The sequence below is a fragment of the Rhincodon typus genome, chromosome 12 (assembly GCF_021869965.1).
Source record: "Rhincodon typus isolate 14 chromosome 12, sRhiTyp1.1, whole genome shotgun sequence".
NCBI classification, from domain to species: domain Eukaryota; kingdom Metazoa; phylum Chordata; class Chondrichthyes; order Orectolobiformes; family Rhincodontidae; genus Rhincodon; species Rhincodon typus.
Window position 1 is genome coordinate 28,840,936 of NC_063343.1, and position 23,290 is coordinate 28,864,225.

Sequence of the window (23,290 nt, forward strand, 5' to 3'; positions counted from 1 at the left end):
TAAGGATGAGAATATTGAAACTGATTCTTTGGGACACTGGGAATCAATGGAGCTTAATATGACCTGAAGTGATGGTTTACAGACATGTACGATCTGAGTATTCTGGGTGACATAGATTATGGATGCCGGAGGCAGAAAATCAAGCAATGGGAGCACTGGGGTAAAACAAAATCAGACATAATGCTCTAAATATGATTAATTGTCACCACTGCTCATCATATTGTGTTGCTGAATGCAGTCACTCTCACCTCACCTCTGCAATTCAGATCTTTTCCCAATGTTTGAACTAAGGCTGTAATGAGGTCAGGAGCTGAGTGACCCTGGCAGAATTTGAAGCAAGCATCAGTTGCACTTTTGTAATCTGTAACCTCTGTTTCTTCACCTATAGTGGATGATCTGCTGGCATAGTAACACTTAGACCAATATCAAAACTTAAAATTAATGAGATGTCCATTGATATAGCTGTCTTCTTGCCAAAAGGTTTAGCTTGGATCACCAATCTGCTGTAGGAATACATTTGGTTCCTCTCCTATTGTTCTATCTCATCAGCATCTCTCTGTGTAGCTATTTGACCTGATGCTGCTGTGTGACAGTGTTCCACTTCAAGGGTTTAGTGGTCAGCACCTGCTGCCTCACAGCACCAGGGACCTGGCTTCGATTCCAGCCTTGGGTGACTGTCAATGCAGAGTTTGCACTTTCTGCCCATGTATGCATTGGCTTCCGCTGAATGCTCCAATTTCTTCCCACAGTCCAGGTGTACAGGTTAGGTGGATTGGCCAGGCTGTCGTGTTCAGTGATGTGCAGGCTAGGTGGATTAACCGTGGTAAATGCAGAGTTATGGGATAGGATGGGTGGTAGGTTTGGGTGGGATGCTCTTTGGAGGCTCGGTGCAGGCTTGGTGGACCAAATGACCTCTTTCCGTCCTATAGAAATTCTATCATTTTCCACATCCTCTGGAAGTTACCTGTTATTTTACAATATTGCAATCCTTTTAGTAAAATATTTAATCAAATGTGCTCTACTTGTGCCTGTGAGGTTTCCTAGTTCCACAAAGCTGACATTGATCTTAGGATCTGCCATCTGGTTGACACTCTTATTGATTCCTCAAGTGTGTCTTACAAACTGAATGGATTCTGTTGCTCTCCTCTGATAAATGTTGTTGTTCTCCAGAGATTTTTCTGTAGTTCCTCCTCTACTGAAGTATAATTCACTTTGTTGTCCATCCTTCTCTGTGCTGCAGCTAAATTAAAATTCCAATGTACGTCACTGCTCAACATGTTGTGTTAACTGGCTGGTGTCTTGGTATGTGGTGATCTTTCTGCCACCATCCTCCACTTAAATTAATGGGGCTACTTCATGTAGTAAATTTACTGGCATCTTGGCCTTCATAGTGTGAGGATTTGAGTACAAGAACAGGAATGGTTTGCTGCAATTTTATAGGGCCATGGTAAGACCACACCTGGAGTATCGTGTATAGTTTTGGTCTCCTTATCCAAAGAACGCTGCTCTGGCTATGGAGGGAGTGCAACAAAGGTTTACCGGTCTGATTCTTGAGATGGCAGGACTGATGTATGAAGGAAGACTGGATTAGCGAGGACTATGTTCATTGGACTTTATAAGAATGGATGGGGGATGTCTCACAGAAACCCATAAAAGTGTAACAAGGCCTAGACAGGGTAAATGCAGGAAGGATATTCCCAATGACTGGGGAGCCCAGAACCAGGGGTCACACTCTAAAGATATGGCTAAGGTATTTACGACTGGGATAAAGAGAAATTTCTTCACCCAGGAAGTGATGAGTCAATGGAATTCTCTGCCACAAAAAGTGGCTGAATGTTTTCAATAAGAAGTTAGATGTAGCTCTTAGAGCCAACAATTTGGATGATTAGCCAGATGGCGTACTCTTGATCCTATTTTCTAAGTTTTTAGCATGTTTCTATGTTAGTGTGGTAGATGAAAACCATTAAATAATGTAATGACAACAGGCTGTTGTGTTAAATAAGATGTAATTTATTGCATGATTTGTACAAGATACATCAATATGATAGGCATTGTAACTTAGACAATGAAGACAGACCAGTCTCCTTCAACATCCAGAGATGTTATGCTTTTCCTTACCCAAGTCCATGGGGTATCGTAACATGAGTTAATGCTTAATGCTCATTTCAGCAGAACTGCTGCAGGCAGGTCACAAATCATGACCCCTGTGCCTCAAAAAAAGTTATTTTTTTACCCAATTTTACCCCCAAATCTTTCATAAACTTCAAATAGAATTACAGAATTCTCCCATCCAAGATTAATTGACTGAAGTGGACACAATTCAAATAAACATCAGTTATTTTTATGACCAGCAGCTTCTGAGGACTATATTTTCCACTAATTGATTATGAATGGGCAGAAAATTAAATCTTTTCAGGCCCCAAGTCAAATTCATCCTGGTGACTAGGAACAGAGCCAAGGGAAGTGGGCATTGCACACTGAGCTCTGTGGTTTCATCTGATACACGGAAGATCACCAGACTGCACAAACAGAAATTTCTTCCATTTCTGAGCTGCCAGCTACCAACGCATAGGTTTTGCTCGTGCTGTAGAGCCGGAAATGAGGATTTTAGACTTTACTCTGAGAGCGACAACTAGAGGACCTGTTGTTTTTGACTGGCTATTTCCAATTGTTATTAGTCTCAGTCTTCCCTAGGGCTAGGAATGACAATATCCCAGGACAGCAATTCACACATACATTTACAGCCAATCTATAGAATTCAAAATAGTGAGACCCACAGTGGAACCAATTTACAGGAAGGTTAGTTGCACTATCTATACATAAATTCAGGAAAATTATGAAATTAGATCATTCTAAAGACCGGACTGCAATAATACAGCAACGTCAGGTACTGGAGCATTAACTGTAGCTCCAAGATCCGTAGGCAGTTAGAATCAAATACAATGGATGCAAGAGAAGTGGCACAGTTTAAATATCACTTCAGTGTCTCAGTGCAAGCTCTTACCAACCCAATAACTGCAACAGACTTTTCACTGGCAGCTAATCCTGATTAAATCTACATGTGTTATTTGTTTGGGGAATGTGTATAATACTGTAGCCATGGTAAAATAAATTATTCTGGCACTTTGTTCGAGCTTACCGTTGGAAATGCGAGAGAACATAAATATTTAGGAGTTAAACATTGTAGTTTTGATTTTTTTCTTCCCACAAATATTAACAGCTGTCACCTTCAAGGAGCTGTGTTTTGTTCATGTAGCTTAACTATGGACTTTTATTTAACCATTAAAATAATATTATTCAGTAAGCTTTTAGCGAAAGAATCCATGCTTTAAGCAATTTTATTAGAAATAAATGCCTAGTTTACTGCAGCGTAATGATGAATGCAGAATATGATCCAACCATTTGAAAACTTATTCTTAAATCCTTCCAGGCTAGTTTTTTCAGTGTTTTGTTTATATCCCTCAGCTGCAGCTTCCACTCATTAGAAAGGAGATCAGAATGTAATTCTTATGTACTGAATTGTACTATTCAAAATTCAGCGTTAAGCTTGAAAAAGGCTGTGGAAATATTCTAAAAATTAAAAGGACTGCAAGATTGTTGGAAAGGAGCACGGGTTGTTGGGAACAGTTCTTGCAAAGAGCCAGTGCATGCATTTTGCATGTGCTTCTGTGCTGTGAGATTCTGTGATAAAAGAAACATGTGCCAAAGCTTAAGCAAAAAACCCATGTGGCAAAGGTCAGTATTTGAACGCACTGCTTCAAATTTCGCAGTGGATGCAGAAGCTGTCATGATTAATGGAGTGATGTGGAGATGCTGGTGTTGGAGTGGGATGGACAAACTCAAAACTCACACAACACCAGGTTATAGTCCAACAGATTTATTTGAAATCACAAGCTCTTGGAGCGTAGCTCCTTCATCAGGTGCAGTGAGAGGAGAGCACAGACATAGACGCAGAGTTTATAGACAGAGAGATGAAGGGCAGAGAAATCAAAGGATCATACAACTGGTGTGAGTCAATGAACAAACCTAAAGTGGCTGATTGACTGACTGTCCCCTGTTGAATCTTTAATCATTCATATATTCCTGCGTTCTAGAAATTGCAGAGACAGGGTATGGAGAACTCTGTTAAAAAGGTTTCGATTGATTAAGATGCAAATTCCACAATCTTTTACAAGTCAGTGCCCCAAGATAATTAAAGGTTTCATCAGTGTCTGCCTTACTTTCCAAACTTTAGTCAGGCAGGCCGATAGGAATATACAAAAACTGACATCTCAGGTCAGACACTGAATTGTAGGTGTGAGGCCTTGTCCAGAATCTGTCCCAGAAATCAGGCTGCTTTTATTCCGAAAGCAGGAATTTATAAAATGCCACACTGACTGTAACTACAAATTGTATGTTTCTTGACCAAAATAGAATGTACCTGCAATAAGCAAACATCTTGAATGAAATGATTCACCCCATAGGTTTGTGTGTGTGTGTGTGTGTGTGTGTGTGTGTGTGTGTGTGGTAATCCAAAACTATACAAACTAATTAGAGACATCGTAATAGTTTATCAAGGTGATGCTTTCAAAACAGGAAAGTAAGGAAGATTTTACAGATACAGAACAATCGAAATCTTTTTAACAGAGTTCTCCATACCCTGCTTCTGCAATTTCTAGAATGCAGAAATGTATGAATGATTAAAGGTTCAACAGGAGGCAATCAGCCAGCCATTTTAGGTTTGTTCATTCACTCAAACCAGTTTTATGCTCCTTTGATCTCTCCGCCCTTCATCTCTCTGCTTATAAATCCTCTGTGTCTCTCCACTCACTGCACATGATTCATGGACATCACCAGCAATGTGTGCAGTAGAACATTTGCTTCATTGTGCTTCTGATACCAGCGAGTATTTTCTTCAATTGCAGCCAGGTAGAAAGGAACAACAGTGATTCAGTGATGTCCTGGCCTCATGTAACTGGCAGTATAGAACGCTGCATTTAATCTAAAGTGGAGGCTTCCTTGACCTGACTTCCAGCAGTTTTTGCACTTTTTTGAACAACTGTGAGGGTTGTGGCTTGCCTTGTCAGTATAAAAGATTTGCCCTATCACTGCTGCTTCCATTACACCAAAGTACGCATCTATCAGTACTGCAGCCTTCCTGCATTTTACACTATCAGGCCACGTATGTGGCCCTTCGAGCTGTTTGGATCAGTTTTGTGTTGTGTGTAGTACAAACCTGTTCAAACCCAACCAAAGAGTTCCCATTGCAAAACCTGCCATTGCCCACCTCCACATGTATCCAGTTTTGTCCATCTCACCAAACTGGAACTAATATCGAATGAAGAATGGATATCTCATTGCCTTTGATCTTCATGGCTATGCTATATGTTATTATTTCATACAGGGGCCACTAAAGACATGGGGAAGATGTTGGGAGGTGATGAAGAAAAAGACCCTGATGCACAGAAGAAGGAAGAGGAAAGACAAGAGGCCCTTCGTCAGCAGGAAGAAGAACGTAAACAAAAGCATATCAGAATGGAAGCTGAACGAGAAAAAGTGCGGCAACAAATACGAGATAAGGTAAGCACTGTTTGTTATTTTTTGGCGATAGTTGATGTGTAAATAGTCACCAATTAAAGTTGTAATAAATATGTCAATGACATGTAAGGACCTTAACGAAAGAATGAAAAGAAGTCAATACATAACTTCCAGCAAAATAATTGCCAAGTAAAAATCCAAATAAAAGCGATCCTATGGGTTCTGGTCTCACCATTAAATTGTTTCCTAATTTGGTGTATAATGTGGTGCCTTAATGACATGGTGCATGTAAAGTTTTTAAACTACGTTTTGACTGAGTGATAGGATACAACTAATACATGACAAAGATCAGTACTGAGAGATAGCAAGAACTGCCAATGCTGGAGTCAAAGAAAAACAGTGTGGAGCTGGAGGAACACAGCAGGCCAGGCAGCATCATAGGACCAGGAAAGTTGACATTTCAGGTCAGGACCCTTCTTCAGAAATGGGGGAGGTGGAAGGGAGCTCTGAAATAAATAGAGAGAAGAGGGGTGGGACTGGGGAAAGTAGGTGGGATGGTGATAGGTGAGTGCAGGTAGGGAGTGGTAGGGATTGATCAGTGGGATGGGAAAGGTGGATAGGTGGGAGAGAAGATGGACAGGTTGTGTCAGGTCAAGGAGGTGGGATGAGAGGGAGGGTTGGACATGGGATGAGGCTGGAGATGGGGAGATTTTAAAATTGCTGAATTCCATATTTAGGCCATCGGGCTGCAGGCTCCCGAGGTGGAATATGAGATGTTGCTCCTCCAGTTTGCGGGTGGTGTCATTGTGACACTGGAGGGGGCCCAAGGTGGACATATCACCCAGGGAATGGGAGGGGAAGTTAAAATGTCCACCTTCTGTCCAATCTATCCACCCCTCCTATCCCACTGACCATAACCCTTGATCAAGAACCTATCTTCCTCTGTCTTAAATACACTCAATGACTTGGCTTCCACAGCCCTCTGAGCAATGAGTTCCACAGATTAACCATCATTTGGCTGAAGAAATTCCCCCTCATCTTACTTAATATTAAACATAAATGCTGATTTAAATAACATTAATTTCACTCAACTTTGTTTTAGAGATAGCTTAACCGATGCCACTTCTGTGAAATTTCTGAGTATTTGCGTGAGCTTGGTGAATGGTGATGCTTTTCAAAAGTTGGCCTTAAGGGATTAATTTCCAAGTTATCAATGTTTTTGGACTTTCTGGGTTAAAGTACCTGTTATATATTAACAACAAGCAATAAAAGATATACCCTTTAAATGTTGTAGAGGAGACAGTTTCAAATCAATAATATTGAGCTTAACTCCATAAAGCAGGCATCTCCATTAGAAACAATTGGTGCACTAATAGCTTTGCTCATAGTTTAATGGAGTGGTAAGTTAATATATTTTGCATTGATGAGTATTTCAAGTGACAATGGTTCTTATAGTGCAGTGGTGGTGTCCCTGCCTCTGAGCCAGAAGGCTTGGGTTCAAGTTCCACCTGAACCAGAAGTGTTGATGACATGTGTGAACAGGTTGATTAGAAAGTATTGATTATAAATAACAATGGGACTCTTGTGATGCAGTGATAATGTCCCTACCTCTGAGCCAGGACAGCCAGGTTCAAGTCACACCTACCATAGAGATAAAAACCAAAAGAACTACAGATGCTGTAAATCAAGAACAAAAACAAAGTTGCTGGAAAAGCTCAGCAGGTTTCGCAGCATCTGTGAAGGAGAAAACAGAGCTAACGTTTCGGGTCCGGTAATCCTTCCTCAGAAGGGTCACCATAGAGATGTGTGATTTATGATGAAGGAACTTACATGAGGGAAAAAATCTACTTGATCTTATCCTCAGCAATCTACCTGTTGCTGATGTGTCTGTCTATCACAGTACCAAATGACCGCCATGCAAAGAGATGAATCATTTGTGGGAGTAACAAGATGACAATGTGTACAGACTTCGAACAGGTTTAGCAAATGAAACTGGACATCCGTACAGTACTGTGGGCCATCAGCAGTGGCAGAATTGTATTTATCTACAATCTATTACCTCATGGCCAGCATATCCCTTGTGTTATCATTACAATTAAGCTGGGAGATGAATCCTGCTACAATGAAGAGTACAAGGGAATATGCCAGGAGCAGCACCAGGCATAACTAAAAATAAGCTGTTAGCCTGGTGACAGAAGGCTAGATCTATGCTTAACAAGAAGCAGCTTGTAAGAGACAGGACTAAGCAGTCTCACAACCAACAGATCAAATCTAATTTTTCGATTCCATCCACCACTTGTAGTAGACAATTTAAATAGCTAACAATAGATGAATGCTTGCCAAATATCCCCAATCTCAAATATCCCCATTCATTCCAAATTGGTCACAGGCCTCCGAAAAACTATTCTCCATCACCATCCTCTGTCTCCTACTGTCAAGCCGATTTGTATCAAATTGGCTGGATCTTCCTGGATCCCATGTGCTCTAACTTTAAAAATCAGTCTACAGTGTGAAACCTAGTTGAAGGCCTTGCTAAAGTCCAATTGGAAAATGTCTAGCACTCTGTCCTTATCTATCTTCTTGGTCATGTCCTCAAAAAACTCAATCAAGTTTGTGAGATACGGTTTCCCGTGCACAAAGCCATACTGACTATCCATAATCATGCCTTGCCTTTCCAAATGCATGTAATTTCTGCCTCTCAGAATCCCCTCCAACAACTTACCCATCGCTGACATCAGACTCCACGGTCTTTATTTCCCCGGCTTTTATTTGCAGTCTTTCTTAAACAAAGGCACAACATTAGCCACCATCCAATCTTCAGGCACCTCATCCCTGACTGTAGATGACACAAATATCTCTGCTAGTGGTACCACAACTTCTTCCTTAGCTTCCCACAATGTCCTGGGGTACACCTGATCAAATCCCGTGGATTTATCTACTATTATGTGTTTTAACATCTTCAGCACCTCCTCTTCTGTCAGTGGACTGTTTTCAAGACATCACTGTTTGTTTCCCCAAGTTCCCTAGCTTCCTTGACTTTGTCCAGAGTAAATGCCAACACAAAATATTTGTTTAAAATCTCACCCTCTCCTGTGGTTCTGCACAGAGATGGCCCCGTTGATCTTTAAGGGGCTCTATTCTCTAGTTTCTTAAATAGCAGGCTAGTGGGCTAGCTTCTCTCTGTGCACTGTGCACTCCTCTCTGGAAGGCAACTTAGCCTGTCCCCTTTCCATTAGGCAGAACTCAAACCCCATACTTGAAAGATTTTCAGAATCTCTCAGCAAGGTTGAAGAGTTACCTTCTTATGTTTTTATGAGGGTTACCATCATCTGGAAACTGAGCTGCACTAGCCATGCAAATACTATGACTACAAGAGTTGATCAGAGGACCTTTGCAGCGAGTAACTTATCTCCTGATTCTCCAAAGCCTGCCTACCATCTCCAACACACAGTTCAGGAGTGTGATGGAATATGCTTCACTTGCCTAGATGGGTGCAGTTGCAAAATCATTCAAGAAGCTTGACTCCATCCAGGACAACATAACTCATTTGAATGATACCACGTCTACCACTTTCAACATTCACTACCTTCACCACTGATAGAGAGCAACAGCATTGTGTAGCATCTACAAAATTTACACCAAGCGTCTTTAACAGTGTCTCCTTTTCTCCCATTTAGAAGGAGAAGGACAGCAGATGAGTGTAAACCACTTGGAAGTTTGCCTCCAAGTCACACACATCCTGACTTGAAATTATATCAACATTCCTTCACTGTCACTGAGTCATACTTCTGGAACTCCTTTCTTAACAGGACTGTGGGTATCCTTATTCCTAAGGACTGGAGCAGCTTAAGAAGCCAGTTGACCATCACCTTCTGTAGAGCAATTAGGAATGGGTAATAAATACTGGTCGAGCCAGTGACACCCATATTTATTTGAAGCATCCTGGGCAGACAGTTAAAACAGAGGTCAGACTCCTTGGATATGTTAAGACAGTCTCTACACCTGTTGAATTATCCTGTAACTTAATTCACAGTGAGGGCGGAAGCTTATTTCTGCTCTTGGTTTCCTTATACGTTATCACATTGACAGGTAACCTTGAATTGTGCTTTCAGCCTGCAAGGCTTCCCTTTGTTCTCTCTTCCTTTAACCTGCATTCATTCCAGCCTGTTTTCGCTGTAGTTTCTTTTCCTTCAGTTAGGAGGACCCTGACACCTATTTTCTGGCTCGTTTCTGAGGGCAGTGCTTTGACCAGTCAGAGTCAATCTGCCAGGTTTAAAGTTTTTTAAAAAAATTACCTCACCCTCAAATACTATTTAAAAATCACAGTACTAAGGTTTTCTGCTCATGATCACGTTTGATATCTATGGGAGTTTGCTGAGCACAAACTGGCTGCTGTGTTTCTGAGATTGTAGCAGTGAATACATTTCAAAGATTACTTCATTCGTTGTAAAGTCGCATGAGATATTGGTGGTCATGAAAAGCTCAGTGTACGTGCAAGCACTTACTTTTGTACTCCCTTTCATACAATGAGGACTGTTGGCTTTTTGTTATTGTATAACAGTGGGGTCGGAGTTGAGATTTTTGGACAAGGTTATCAGGAGCTGAGATAGGAGGGAGCAAGCACCTGGATCCAGAACTTGTTTGTGGCTCATGCTCAGGTGTATTTGTAAAGCTAACTATTGAGAATTATCCTTGGAAGGGACAGGAATTTTGAGGAAAGAAACATGACTGCTAATAATAATTCCAGAACAGAACAACCTGATCTATGGGAGATGCTAAGCAGTTATAGCTTCATTCTTATTAATTCACAACGATGGAAAAATTCATCTATTCAGTGTTATTACAAGTTGTTAGACGTGCAATAGATTGCTGGTACATGTTGTAAAATTACATTGTTAATGCCATGAACATATAGTACCGATAAACCTCTAAGTATCGTGTCTGGTAATGTAGTACCTACCTGCAGAATTTCCCACTAACATCTTTGCCAGTATTTACTCAGTAAAATTCCCAGTGATGTCTACAGATTCAGGTCTTTGACAAGGATTGGTCAGATGCAATCATCCATTTTGCAAAGAAAGCACAATAATATCAAAATAGTATAAACCATCTTAATTGATTGCTACCTGAGAACTGCCAATGAGCTCCTGCATTCAGACTGCAGTGATTCATCTGAACACCACAGTATTCTTTGTTCTGATTAAAATAGCAATCCTGTCAGTCTCTTGGAAAATCTCCTGATGCTGTTTTGCAAGAGAAACAATAAATCTGCTTAACTGAGTGAGGCTGCTTCATCTTTGAATGCCAGAGCATTGATTATTTGACTCCACCACCACTATCACCTCAACTAACCGTTGAACTTTAGCTCCAAATTGAATTTATTTGAGAAGGGACCTTAGGTAAAATAGACCGTACAAAAACACATTACAGCTCTTCACAGGTGAATTTCGAGCTGCATGAGAAAGTAAACATGTATAAACAAAGATGGGAGCTTGCAAATTTGCAGTACATGCTGTCAGACAAGGATGGTGCCTGTTGGTTCTGCAGTGCACTGAGCCCTCCACAATTTGTGTTATTAACAATAGGGGTGACATGTAGGAGGCATCTCTCCACTATCCTCCCCTACAGTCTCAATCTCAGATGCGACAATGCAGTTACCGTGTCCTTAATGCCATTCTGCAAGTCGCTTGTGTTATCGGTTCTGGCCTCCAGTTTGGCACCAGATCTGTTCTAAACTACAGGTGTGATGCACAGAGTGTGGCCACTTCAATTCCCCCAATGAAAATACCTCCTTGGGACCAAAGACCCTGTAAAAGGTGGATGGAAGTTCCACCTCTTACAGTGTTGGTCAAGAAATCTTGAAAATAGAGAAAATCCAGGAGTGCAGGGTTTTCTGGTGGGTTCTGCCAAACTCCAGCTCAAGTAATTATGATCATGTAGAAGATCATCAGATTCCTGGGACTGGCATCTGAAAAAAAAGTGAAGAAATTTAAACAGTAAGAATAGGCTGAAGATAATCTATGCAAAACGATCTTAGATACAGATGATTCATCTGGTAAAGTTGAATAAAATAAAGCTGTGACAGTGCTGACATTATTTAAATTTGGGATACTTCCATATCTCTGAATATATTTCTGAAAATAACGTTATCAAGTGGTCCCAGGAGCATGATTTAAGTACACCACAGGATCTTGTGCAGTACTCCAGGTAGAAAGGCATACATTGATCCATAGCTCCCTTATGTGTTTTATCACAAGTCTGTACTTTCCACTGAGTGGGTGGGCAAATGATTGAAATCAGTTTTCTACACACCGTAATTTTCGGGCTGCTATGACAACTGTTCAGATTCCCACTGTGTGAAGGCTTACCCTTGCTAAGCTGGTAAGTTGAAGCTGCCTAACAGGTGCACTAAGTACAATGCAGATGAGAAATATTAAACTCTTGAGAATTGTCACTCTGTACGATGCAAAAATAGAATTAACTTAGGATATTTTCTAAACTGTTGAAGAGTATAGATGCATCTCACAGTAGACTGACAGGCGCTAGATGTATATCCAAAACCTCTACACCTCACTTAGGCTGGCATAGAAAACAAAGAAAAATGATTCTATATTACAGGAGACCAGCCGTACGAAATGTGCAGACTTTCTCTTGTCAATTGCACTCTTCAGTGAAATTGGTCCAAAGTACAGGAAATTGAAGAAGAACATGAAGAGCTGCATCTCTACATTTATATGCAATTAGACGGTTGGGTCTCTGTATAGCAGAGAAAAAAATCAGCAATGCTGCTATGTAAGGAACCTGACAGAACAGGTAAAAAGTGGTGCACCGAGTTTGCTTCCCTGAGGGAAAAAATGAATTGTTAGTCCATTACTGACATGGGACAGGTGCAGGACTGGATTATCTGGATGATTTAAGAACACAAAGACAAGCATTGTCCTGACATGAAATGATCTGATATAAAGTCAGTTCATCACACATATTCCTGCCAATTGGAGAACACTAGTCCGTTGGTCACATTGTAGCGCTAAGGAAAAAACAGGAGGATTTCAGACTATTAGAAACAGAAATACTTTATTTCATCGATAAAGCAATCTTGACTTGAATTTAACTATTTCATAAATATTTTGTACACTGTTTTCTTGTTGCGGTTGCAACCACACATGGTAACTAGCCACAACAACAATAATTTGAATTTAAATAGCATTTTTAATATAATGGAAGCGTTCTGAAGTGCTTTACAGGATTGCTATCAGACAAAAAATTGCACCTATATACATTAGACCATCTTCGGACAAAAGTCCAAAAGCTTGGCCAAAAAAGTAGGTTTTAGTGAGTTAATAAAAGGAAGGTAGAAACACTGAGTGGTTTGGAGGGGAATTTCAGAATTTAGGATCTAAGCAGTTGGAGGGAGAACTGCCAAAAGTAGACAGTGAAAATTAGTGACATGCAAAACATAAGAATTGAAGGAACACAGAGATTTTAGACATTTTCGGGCAGGAGCAAGCAATCTGTGAGTGCAATTTGTTACTCGTCCATTGGCTTGTGTTTAATTATAAGCAACTGAATATATATTTTAAGTCTTATTAAAGTAAACATACTGCAGTACCAGAAGCTTCAAGCACTTTTTGAATTCTTAAGGTTTATTCTATCAAACAATTGGGGCCAGAATTTTACCAGTCTGTCGATAATTGGCTCAGAAGCAGAAATACTGGCCAACTGGCATGGGAAGGCTTGGTCAATTTGTTTTAAGAACCTGAGAAATTGGAGAAGCTGAAGGCCATTCTGCTCCTTGAGCCTGTTGTTTCATTCGATAGGTTCAAAGCACATATGATTGTCACCTCAACTGCATTTACCTTCTTGCCTCTCCAGCTCCCTTCAACACCCTGGACTCCTGTGTAGATCAAAACTCTTTCTGGTTTAGCCCTGAATATATTCAATGAACCACACAGACCCCAGCGCTCTCTGGGATGGAGATTGTAAATATTAATCATCCTGTGAAGAGGAAATTCCTCTTGATCTCCATCCTAAATGGGTGACCCCTTATTTTAAAATGGTGCTGTTGCATTTCTGCAAAGATTTTTGCCAGAGGCTGATGAACCCAGTGCCGTGTTGGAAAGAGTGTCCAGCGAAACCTGGTGATCCCCCTCTGTCGAGATGGGGTTGTGCACTCTTCGTTAAGTAAAAGGCTGTCCCAGCAGTAATGGCCTCCTTCATTTCAAAGATGCTGCCTGTCCTCAGAGACCAGCCCCTCCTCACACCTCTTCAAGGACACCTGATCACTGGTGCAGTCCTGGAGCTATAGCCTCAACACTAATAGCATTGGCATCGCTGAAGCTGCGGCCCATTGTGAATTTAGCTCCTGGGGACAGACCTTAATGATGGACCATGATCCTGTTTGCAACCACTTAACCAGTGATCACCAGAAACATGCCGTTTCAGATCTTGTCATTGGCCAAAGCAGTGTGATCACATGATGAGATCTCAGGTCACAATGTAACCAGGCAGATTAACAATATGAAATAGAAAATCGTTGAAGATGTTTGAATCAGTGAAGAGAATAAAGCCTTTTTAAGCTGACGTATTTGATGAGCAACAGGGTTAAAGTTTAGAGTTTTCTCCATTTCATTAATCTTCCAGGCAGGAAGAGTCAATTAGAGCACACTTTTTGTATGCAAGAGCTCACTACAGAGTGGTCATAACGTCTATTCCCCTTCTTCAAAAGTCCACATCTACGGATAGTAAAGCTTTATATCTCTATAGGAAAAAGACAATCATTGAGAAGTATAGATCATACGTAAGTAATGTAACTCAGTTGCTTGCTCCAGAAGCTAAAAGCATTAAATCCTGGCAACAACATACTAGGGCTAGTGCTTTTATTAAAATGAGACAAATAAATGCAAGAAATAGCATAATTAATGCATTTATTCTACGTTGGATTAGATTTGACATGGGACAATGAGTGTTGATTTTTAGTAAAGTCTGACCTGCTGCTTTTGGATGATCATAGTTGAGATCACTCAGCAGATGCAAACTGAAGTTGCAATTTTACTTCATGCTTATAATTTCCTGCCGGTCTGAGACACAGCCAACATTCTCTCCTGAGAATTCTTTCATCCTCCATCTCATTGAGTGCCATTTTTATCAGTCAAGGGGAGAAGTTTCATTTTGCACCTGACAGGGCACATGTTACTGGGGCTTATTTCAAAATATATCAGTTTGAAAATTCAGTGCTACACTTAAGAACAGGATCACATGCTAGGATGAAAATACAAAACAGAATTGAAGAATGCCAATCAGATTAACGTGTAAAATGTGGAATAGTTATTTGATTTTCTGTAATACTTTCCAATAAGAAAATAAATGCATTTCTTTTCATAATCTAGGTATTTATTTCAAAAAAATTACCATCAAACTCTGCCACCATGGATTTGATTCAAAGTCAGTGTTATCATAAATCTTCAATAACCTGCAGGGATGGTACGTGTATGGAATGAGCTGGCAGAGGAAGTGGTGGAGTCGGGTACAATTACAGTATTTACAAGGCTTCTGGATGAGTACATGAATATGAAGGATTTAGAGGGACATGGGCTAAATGTTGGCAAATGGGACTAGGTCAGGTTAGGATGTCTGGTCAGCACGGACGAGTTGGACAAGAGGGTCTGTTTCAGTGCCATATGACTCTATGATTCTATGAATGACAAAGAAAGATGTTCTGAAGATTTTAGAACTTTTCTAATATGTTTAATACGTTCAGAGAAGTGCACAGATTTATGTGACTGATTTAAATATTCTCTCAATATTGCACAAATAAATTTTCTTGTCCATTGCTGGTTTGCCCTGCAGCAGCACCCACATCTTGTGATCTCCAAATTGTTGGGACCAGGCCTATGTGATCTCCAAATTTTTGGAGACCAGGCCTATGCTCTAAATTGTGCTTGGGAATCCACTAGGGGACACAATAGGTTGACGTGTATGGGAATTGCTAAGGAAGCTTCAACTTTTGTTAGGAAGTCCCCCTGCTCCCCAGGACCCTCCAGAAGAGTCTTTGATCCTGAGTTATTGCTGGAGACTTTGGACAGTTCCAATTGACTTAGCCAGATAACTACCCAGGAAATGTTAGCCAGAAAAATTCTAATTCTTGGGTAATGACACAACTGAGCTACCAATCGCTCACACTGACCAGTTAATGTTAAACAATTAATGTTGATCAAGGGATCAAAAATCTTGCTTGCACGTTTTTACTTTCAATTGAAAGAGCAGATAGAATCAGGATTTAACGTCACATTTAAAAGATAGCCCTCTAATAGTGCAAAACTCCCTTAGTCCTGCAATGGAGAGTCAACCTAGATTTTTTTGCCGAAGCAGAACTTGAACCCCCAACAGAAGGCAAAATGATATTAAAGTCGTTAATTTGTGAAATGGTCAGCTTTATAAAGTGTTGCCTGACAGAAAATATGTCTGGGTAATCATTGACCAGTTCAGCGAACTTTGTTCTATTCACCAAGAAGGATCAATCATTTTTGAAAACATTGATGTATTTATCTGGTACTATCTGTGGACAGTGTTACCAGAGTGGGATAGCAATACCAGATGCAAAGCTTTGTAATATGGGCATATGCAACTAATATTTGAGCTGGCACAACAAGTGACTAAGTAACTGTGGTTTCAAGACTGCATTTCAGGTTTTCTTCACTGTAAGTCTTATCTATCACTTCTTAATCTCTTGCATTTCAAGCCTTGGAAAAGATTGTCAGTGTTCAGATGTCATTTGAATATATGTAAGGGATTTCTGAATAGATCTTTCCTTCCAATCATTGTGGCACTTCTTTTGAGTTATTCACAAACCTTTAAAATTCATTTATATATTTCTACTCTTGACCACCTCTTGCTTCTTACATATGTCACTGTATCCCTAAATCTATGAATAAAATTGAAATAGGCATATCTAATTGGGTGCATTTAGCACTTCAGCACTCAACTGGATTTAAGATCAGCTCTTTTCCTTTTAGGTACGATCTGAAGAATTTATTTCTAATATAAATGATACTTCCCCAGATTAACCTTCAATTGGTCATTTACTCATTAACTAACAATTTTCTGCTCTAGCAAATGGATGCAGTTTCACTTAGCTCTGTGCAAAATGTAGAAACGTAGGATAAGGCAGCCAGCATGCAGGACACAATACTTATAATACAATTCCATGAATAATTTCTATGCAGTTACATTATGATGGTGTTTGAGAAAGCCTTCTTATTGTGCCCTGATTTTTTTTTTAATCGCAGCGCAGATTCTTTTAATGGTCTCTGTACCTATTTTAGTTTGGAATAATTCCAGGAAACTGATGCAGGTAGAGAGAAGTTGTCCCTTCAGCACACAAATGAGCAAATTGCGGTGACACATTATGATTGTGAGTCATCCAGTCTGTTGCATCTTAACAAACACTCACACCTTGAATTTCCTTTGTGTTTTCACCCAGAACCTAAATTCAAGCCAATTGTACATGATTTACACATGTAACAACAACATACCCGAAACTGTTCCAACTTTTCTTATCTTCTATTGATTCCATCATCTGAATGCATTTTAAGAACTGACCAACCTTCCAGGTTATGGCACCTCATATACAAGTATCCTGTAATTGTGATTGCTGAGAGGATATCTTTAAATAAGAAGCACATCTTTAGGTGGAAAGGCAGTTATTTTTTCCGGCATTGCATTACAATTACTTGAACATTAATATTTATCCTTATTGGGACAAGCACATTTTACCTTTCTTTGATGCACTTTCATAGAGTCAGTAAAATACACATTGACCAGAAACTGATACTGAAGTGGATCAGATTTATAAATACTGTGGTTAGAACAGCCTTGAGATACTGCAAATCTGCGCTCAGCAACCTTCCTCCTGTTTCCCTGTACTTGGCAACAATCTACACAAACTCATATTAGGAGTGTATGGAATACTCTCCACCTGTCTGGATGGGTGCAGGTCCAGTAATACTCGAAGAGCTTAACATCAGGTAGAACAAAGCCACCAAGTTGAATGACATCCCATCTATTCATTTTAACTCCCTACACCAACAGCGCATAGTGGCATCATGTGTACAATTTACAAGAAGCACTGCAACAACTCACCAAGGCTGATTTAACAGTACCTTTCTACCACCAAGAAAGAAAAGGGCAGAGGATACAGGGGGACACTATCCCCAGGAAGTTCCCCGCCAAGCCACACAATATCCTGACTTGGAAATATATTGACGTTCCTTCACTGTGCTAGGTCAAAATCCTGGAACTCCTTTTCTGACAGCACTGCACTGCTTGAATTGCAATGGTTCAAGAGGGCAGGCCACTATCACCTTCGCAAGCACAATTAGGGATGAACTAGAAATGCTATTCTACATCCTGTGAATGAAAAGAAATTGCAAGTTCTTCTAGTGTAGGTTCTGAAATGTGTGTGCCTGACATACATGAATGATGATTGAATGAATGAAACTTTAATTTCAGAACTGCAGGAGGAATATACGCTGGGGATTTGATGTTTTCCTTTGGCCCTGATTGATCACACTGATTTGTATCATCTGTATAAATGTTTATGCTGAGATATATTTTAATTAAATTGTCAGAGAATTTGACCATAACCTGACATCTGCGTAATCATTATAGGAATAGGCACATTTTCTGAACCTAACTTTTGTGAAGTTCCCATGTAAGAAATTCCATACTGCTGTTCATAACGATGGCAGTCTGTCTGCATTAGATATAGTTATATATTAATCAATACCCATAATCAAATCATAGTTTACTCAATGTTACTTTGTAAATGTTGCATTGGGACTTACAAAATAATTTTGAATAATAAACTTTGCATGGATAGAAAACGATGTGGAATGTATAATCTGACATACTGATCAATGCTTTTGCTTGTTCTGTATGGGACTATATTAAAGATACCTGCTTTCTTTAAACACTAGTATGGCCTAAAGAAGAAGGAAGAAAAGGAAGCTGAGGAAAAGGCTGCAATGGAAGCACCAATAGAAGGGAGTTTGACTCGTCCAAAGAAAGCAATTCCTGCTGGTTGTGGTGATGATGAGGAAGAGGAAGAAGAAAGCATCCTTGATACTGTCCTTAAGTATCTTCCTGGACCACTTCAAGACATGTTCAAGAAGTAGTTTAAGAATACTTTATATTGTAAATTATTTTAAGTTACATTAATAGGATTTACATATGTTTTGACTACATATTAAAATACATTTCCTTTTCTCTGACTAGAATAAATGCTTATACTTCTACTGCAATATAATTACAAATGATTTTTTGTGCCTCTCTATGATGTAAGCCATGGTGAGGGGGTTAACATGAGCATGAAGAGTCTGGGAGACCAGTAGGCCTCATGTAAACTCCTAAATGTCTCTATTGTAGACTCCAGATATGCTCATGTAATACTGAAATTCTCAACCTCACAACTGGCAGTATTAATTTGTGTTCATCGCTGAGCTTTTCTACTGTATTGCAGACATTTTTGAAGCTGCTTTTTTAATTTGCCAAATTGCTAAATGTGCTGTGATGTGTGACTTGGTTGTGGGTTATTACAGAAGAACTTGGGGTGGCATGCAGCTACGCACCCTGCGTTGTATGTGTGTAAGATCTGACAATTTTCACAGTGATTTCTACTGAGATTTTTAAAAGTTTTATGCAGTCACTTGTTTTGTAGCAAATATCTTGCATGATTTGCTAAGATGGTGAAACTGTACAATATCATAAATGGAAATGCCCTTTTGTTAGAAAATGGCAATTTGCAATATAAGTTGATAATCTTTATGTTGTAAAAGTATCCAGCATCATTGCTTTTTGGAGAAGGCATGAGGATCTTTCTGGTTTAATGTACTAAGGTAGCAGTGTCATTTTCTGTACATCACAGAGAAAATATGTTTGTTTAAAAATGATGAGGCCACCAATGCACTAAATTCAATTCAACTATATCTTCAGCATTGAAAATGATATAATGATAATCATCAGTCCATGGAACACAGTGCCCAGAAAAATGTTAATTCAACTCCTCCACCTTTATATTATACAATGCTAAGATGAATAATGAAAGAAATTATTTCTCAAACATTCCTAAATATTGATGTGCCCAAAGCCTTTCTTGAAGTTGCAGAAGTGGTACGGGTGTGGGGTCTTTTTAACTGTCACTGTTTCTTTCCACTTTTAGTTCAAAATGTGAATCTTTTGGTGTCTTCAACTGTCAGGAATTTGGGGGAATAAAGTTTATAAAGAAATTTAGCAATTTGTGGTACATTGCAAGATAATCAGTCAAGTACTGATTATATGGAGTAATGAACTGCCATAATATTAAAGAAACTTTTTCTTGGACTGCTTCACTTTTTGTAGCCATTGACCTAATATTTTATACATTTGTAACTTTTTGAAAGCTCTTATTACTTTGGTTACTTTTTGTAACAGAGACTATTTCTATTATAGACACTAATTGTCATGCACAGGTTTTCAGCAAATTAACACGCATAGGAACAAAACATTCTCAGTATTTAATGACAGACTTAGCAGGATATTGACAAATCGAAACCTTAACATTCCTGGAGAACTTTCTTATTGGAACTAAAATTTCTGAGAATGAAAATATGGCTTAACATTTAGTTTTCCTTGTCACCTGTCATGAGATAAGACTACATTAAATTGTTTAATTAAAAAAAATGCTTAACAATAAATCAAAACAGATCAAATGAAATGGGAATTTCAAAAATAAATGCTTCTATTTAAGTCACTTTCTTTGCAACAAAGAAATCACATCAGATATTCTTCTCTCCTCAGTTACATACCAATGACATTTTCAGTAGTTTAGGCCAACTTAAGTGAATAGTTGAAGTGTTTTGATATCAATCCATTACAACTATTCAGCACTAATGTATGCCCATGTATATATGACTGATTCTTTCTAAATGCTACCACGGAGTGAAAATATTAGCAATTTGTCTTTGGATGTAGCGCAGACTGACTTGTGCTGTACATGTGGATTTTTATTTGATGGTAAGCTTTGCTGCTTGCGTATAACACTGTTTCGGCTCTACTGAATTTCAGTAGACTAATAAATGTGTTTCACCTGCATTTCATTTTGCACCAAACCAAAGAGAGTTGTTCTCTATGGATATCACTGATTTAATTGCTTCCCATGGCATAAAACTAGGTTAAAATTTAGAGAAAATTAGTTTAAAAATCTCAGGTATTGGTTCTTGGATTTCAAACCACTATGCAGGAGAGTTGCTTGTGTTTGTGTTATGCTTGCTGTTTCCCACCGCAGTCCTACTAAAACAAAACCAGGTCTCCATTCAGGAGAATCCTAAGTTAATGTTTAAAGTTAATTTAGGGTTATTAAGCTTCTTCGGTTAAACTGTTTTCAATAGTTAAAGCCATATCAGTTAGACTGCAATACTAAAGGTAAATTGAAAGGAAACATCTTTTCCTAAAAAGAAGAGTGTATTGAATAATTTATACTTAAAGCAACAGTAATGTCTGTTTGTCTATGTGTGAACTTAATCATGCTGTCAAAACATCTGTCTAGGTTTGGACCAGTCTCTGTAACAGGGTAATTCGCTTGGGCTCACCTGTCATTCTCATCAGCCATACTACATGGTAATTACATCATCTTAACCATTTGAAAATGTGATCTGCTTTTAAATGTTGAATTTCCATTGTACAATACAATGGTACACATGGTGTATGTATTTATGAAAAATATTTATGAAAGCCATGCTTGTTCTTCAGATGTTTGTAACACTAAAGCTAATATTCACTAAGTTGTAGAGGAAATGCACGTTTAAAGGTGTTATCTTTACCGATTGTGAATTTCAAGTAAAGGTGCCACAAGGTTAAGGATAATGGAAACTGAACGCGTTCAACCTTATTCTCAGCTGGTGTGCCTCTTCATTAGCATTATAATTTAAAAGTGCTGAATTTGAAGGTTTATTTAAAATTGGCTTTAACAAAGTCATTACACATATTTCAGCATTCTGCATAAGGAACTGTTAAGAAGTCTTATTATGGTAGTTGCTATATTCTAGAATCTATGTTGAAATGTAAAATTGTAACATTTAAAGTAACTTTTCATCTTCCATTTCTGTTGTGCCACTTTATTTCTTGCAATGAATTTAATTGAATATAGTAAGGTTGAATATGTTCAGTAATGATTATTTTCCATAGCAAGCTAGAAGAATTAACCTTTGCAGCCCAGCAAAACTTAAAATTCTGCGCTCTGATTTATAAGAATGTAAACTGTGTCATCTGATAGAAGACTGTAATTTCACTGCATGTCATAAATGTGAAAATCACTGTAGTACTGTCACAAACTGAACTCATTATTCTTTAAAATAAAATTATTTATAAAAACAGTCATTTTGCTTTATTTGTGGAAGAGCCAGATATTTTCAACACTGTGGGGTATAGAAGAAGTTAAACAATTGACCAACTGTTCCAAGATCCTTCCAAATAAGTTAAAATTCAAACAAACCAGACTGCAACATAGTTATAAAGTTGAATATTTTTGTCTTTCAATTTGATGATCTTAAAATTATTTTGACGTAATTTTCTTTATGCCCTTACATTTTCCATGTCCTATTCTTCAGTAAAGATGTCAGCTCTCTGTTAATGACAGCACTTCAGGCCTATTGCACAATGCTTAAATGAGCATTATAATGAGTAATGAAAAGCCAATGAACAATCCAACATTTGATCAGATCGTTGTTGGATCCACTGCTTTTTGTTATTTATAGAAAAGATTTGGATGTGAATATAGGAGGTATGGTCAGTAAGTTTGCAGATGACACCAAAATAGGTGGTGCAGTGGACAGTGAAGAAGACTATCTCAGAGTACAACGAGACCTTGATCAGATGGGCCAATGGACCAAGAAGTTGAGTATAATTTTGATAAGTGTGACATGTTGCATTTTGGTAAGGCAAACCAGGGCAGAATTTGTACAGTCAACTTGTGCAGGGCCCTGGGGAGTATTGCCAAACAAAGAGACTTAAGGGTGCAGGTGCATGGTTCCTCAAAAGTGGAGTCACAGACAGAGTGGTGGAGAAGGCATTTGGCACGCTTGCCTCCATTGGTCAGGACATTGAGCATTGGAGTTGGTATGTCATGCTGCGGCTCTACAGGACATTGATGAGGCCGTTTTTAGAATACTGTGTACAATTCTGATCTCCCTCCTACAGAAAAGATGTTGTTAAACTTGAAAGGGTGCAGAAAAGATTTACAAGGGTGTTGTTGAGGTTGGAGGGTTTGAGCTATAGGAAGAGGCTGAATTAGCTGGGGCTATTTTACCTGGAGCACTGAAGGCTGAGGGTGATCTGACAGAGGTTTATAAAATCATGAGCGGCATGGATAGGGTAAATAGCCAAGGTTTTTTCCTAGGTTGGGGGAGTCTAAAATTAGAGGGCATAGGTTTAAGATGAAAGGGAAAGATTTAAAAAGGACCTGAGGGGCAACTTTTTCATGCAGAGTGTGTTGTGTGTATGGAATGAGCTGCCAGAGGAGGTGGTGGAGGCAAATACAATTACAACATTTGGAAGACATCTGGATGAGTATGAATAGGAAGGGTTTACAGGGATACGGGCCAAATGTTGGCAAATGGCACTAGGTCAGATAAGGATGTCTGGTTGACACAGACAAGTTGGATTGAAAGGCCTGTTTCCGTGCTGTATGACTCAATGACTCTATGTCTGATCCAGCATATGATAGATGAGCTCTGACAGATCT

At 39.1% G+C, this 23,290-nt stretch overlaps 1 protein-coding gene across 1 annotated transcript in view; it reads left to right on the forward strand.

Annotated features, from left to right (window-relative positions):
• LOC109916551 (complexin-2) overlaps positions 1-21,923 on the forward strand; it is a 178,592-nt gene extending 156,669 nt beyond the window's left edge. The window contains exons 3-4 of the mRNA XM_048603693.1: positions 5,384-5,559; positions 18,492-21,923. Of these exons, the coding sequence (XP_048459650.1) occupies positions 5,384-5,559; positions 18,492-18,689 (374 nt within the window). The 3' untranslated portion in view covers positions 18,690-21,923. The remainder of the gene's footprint in view (positions 1-5,383; positions 5,560-18,491) is intronic.
• The last annotated feature ends 1,367 nt before the right edge of the window (positions 21,924-23,290 follow it).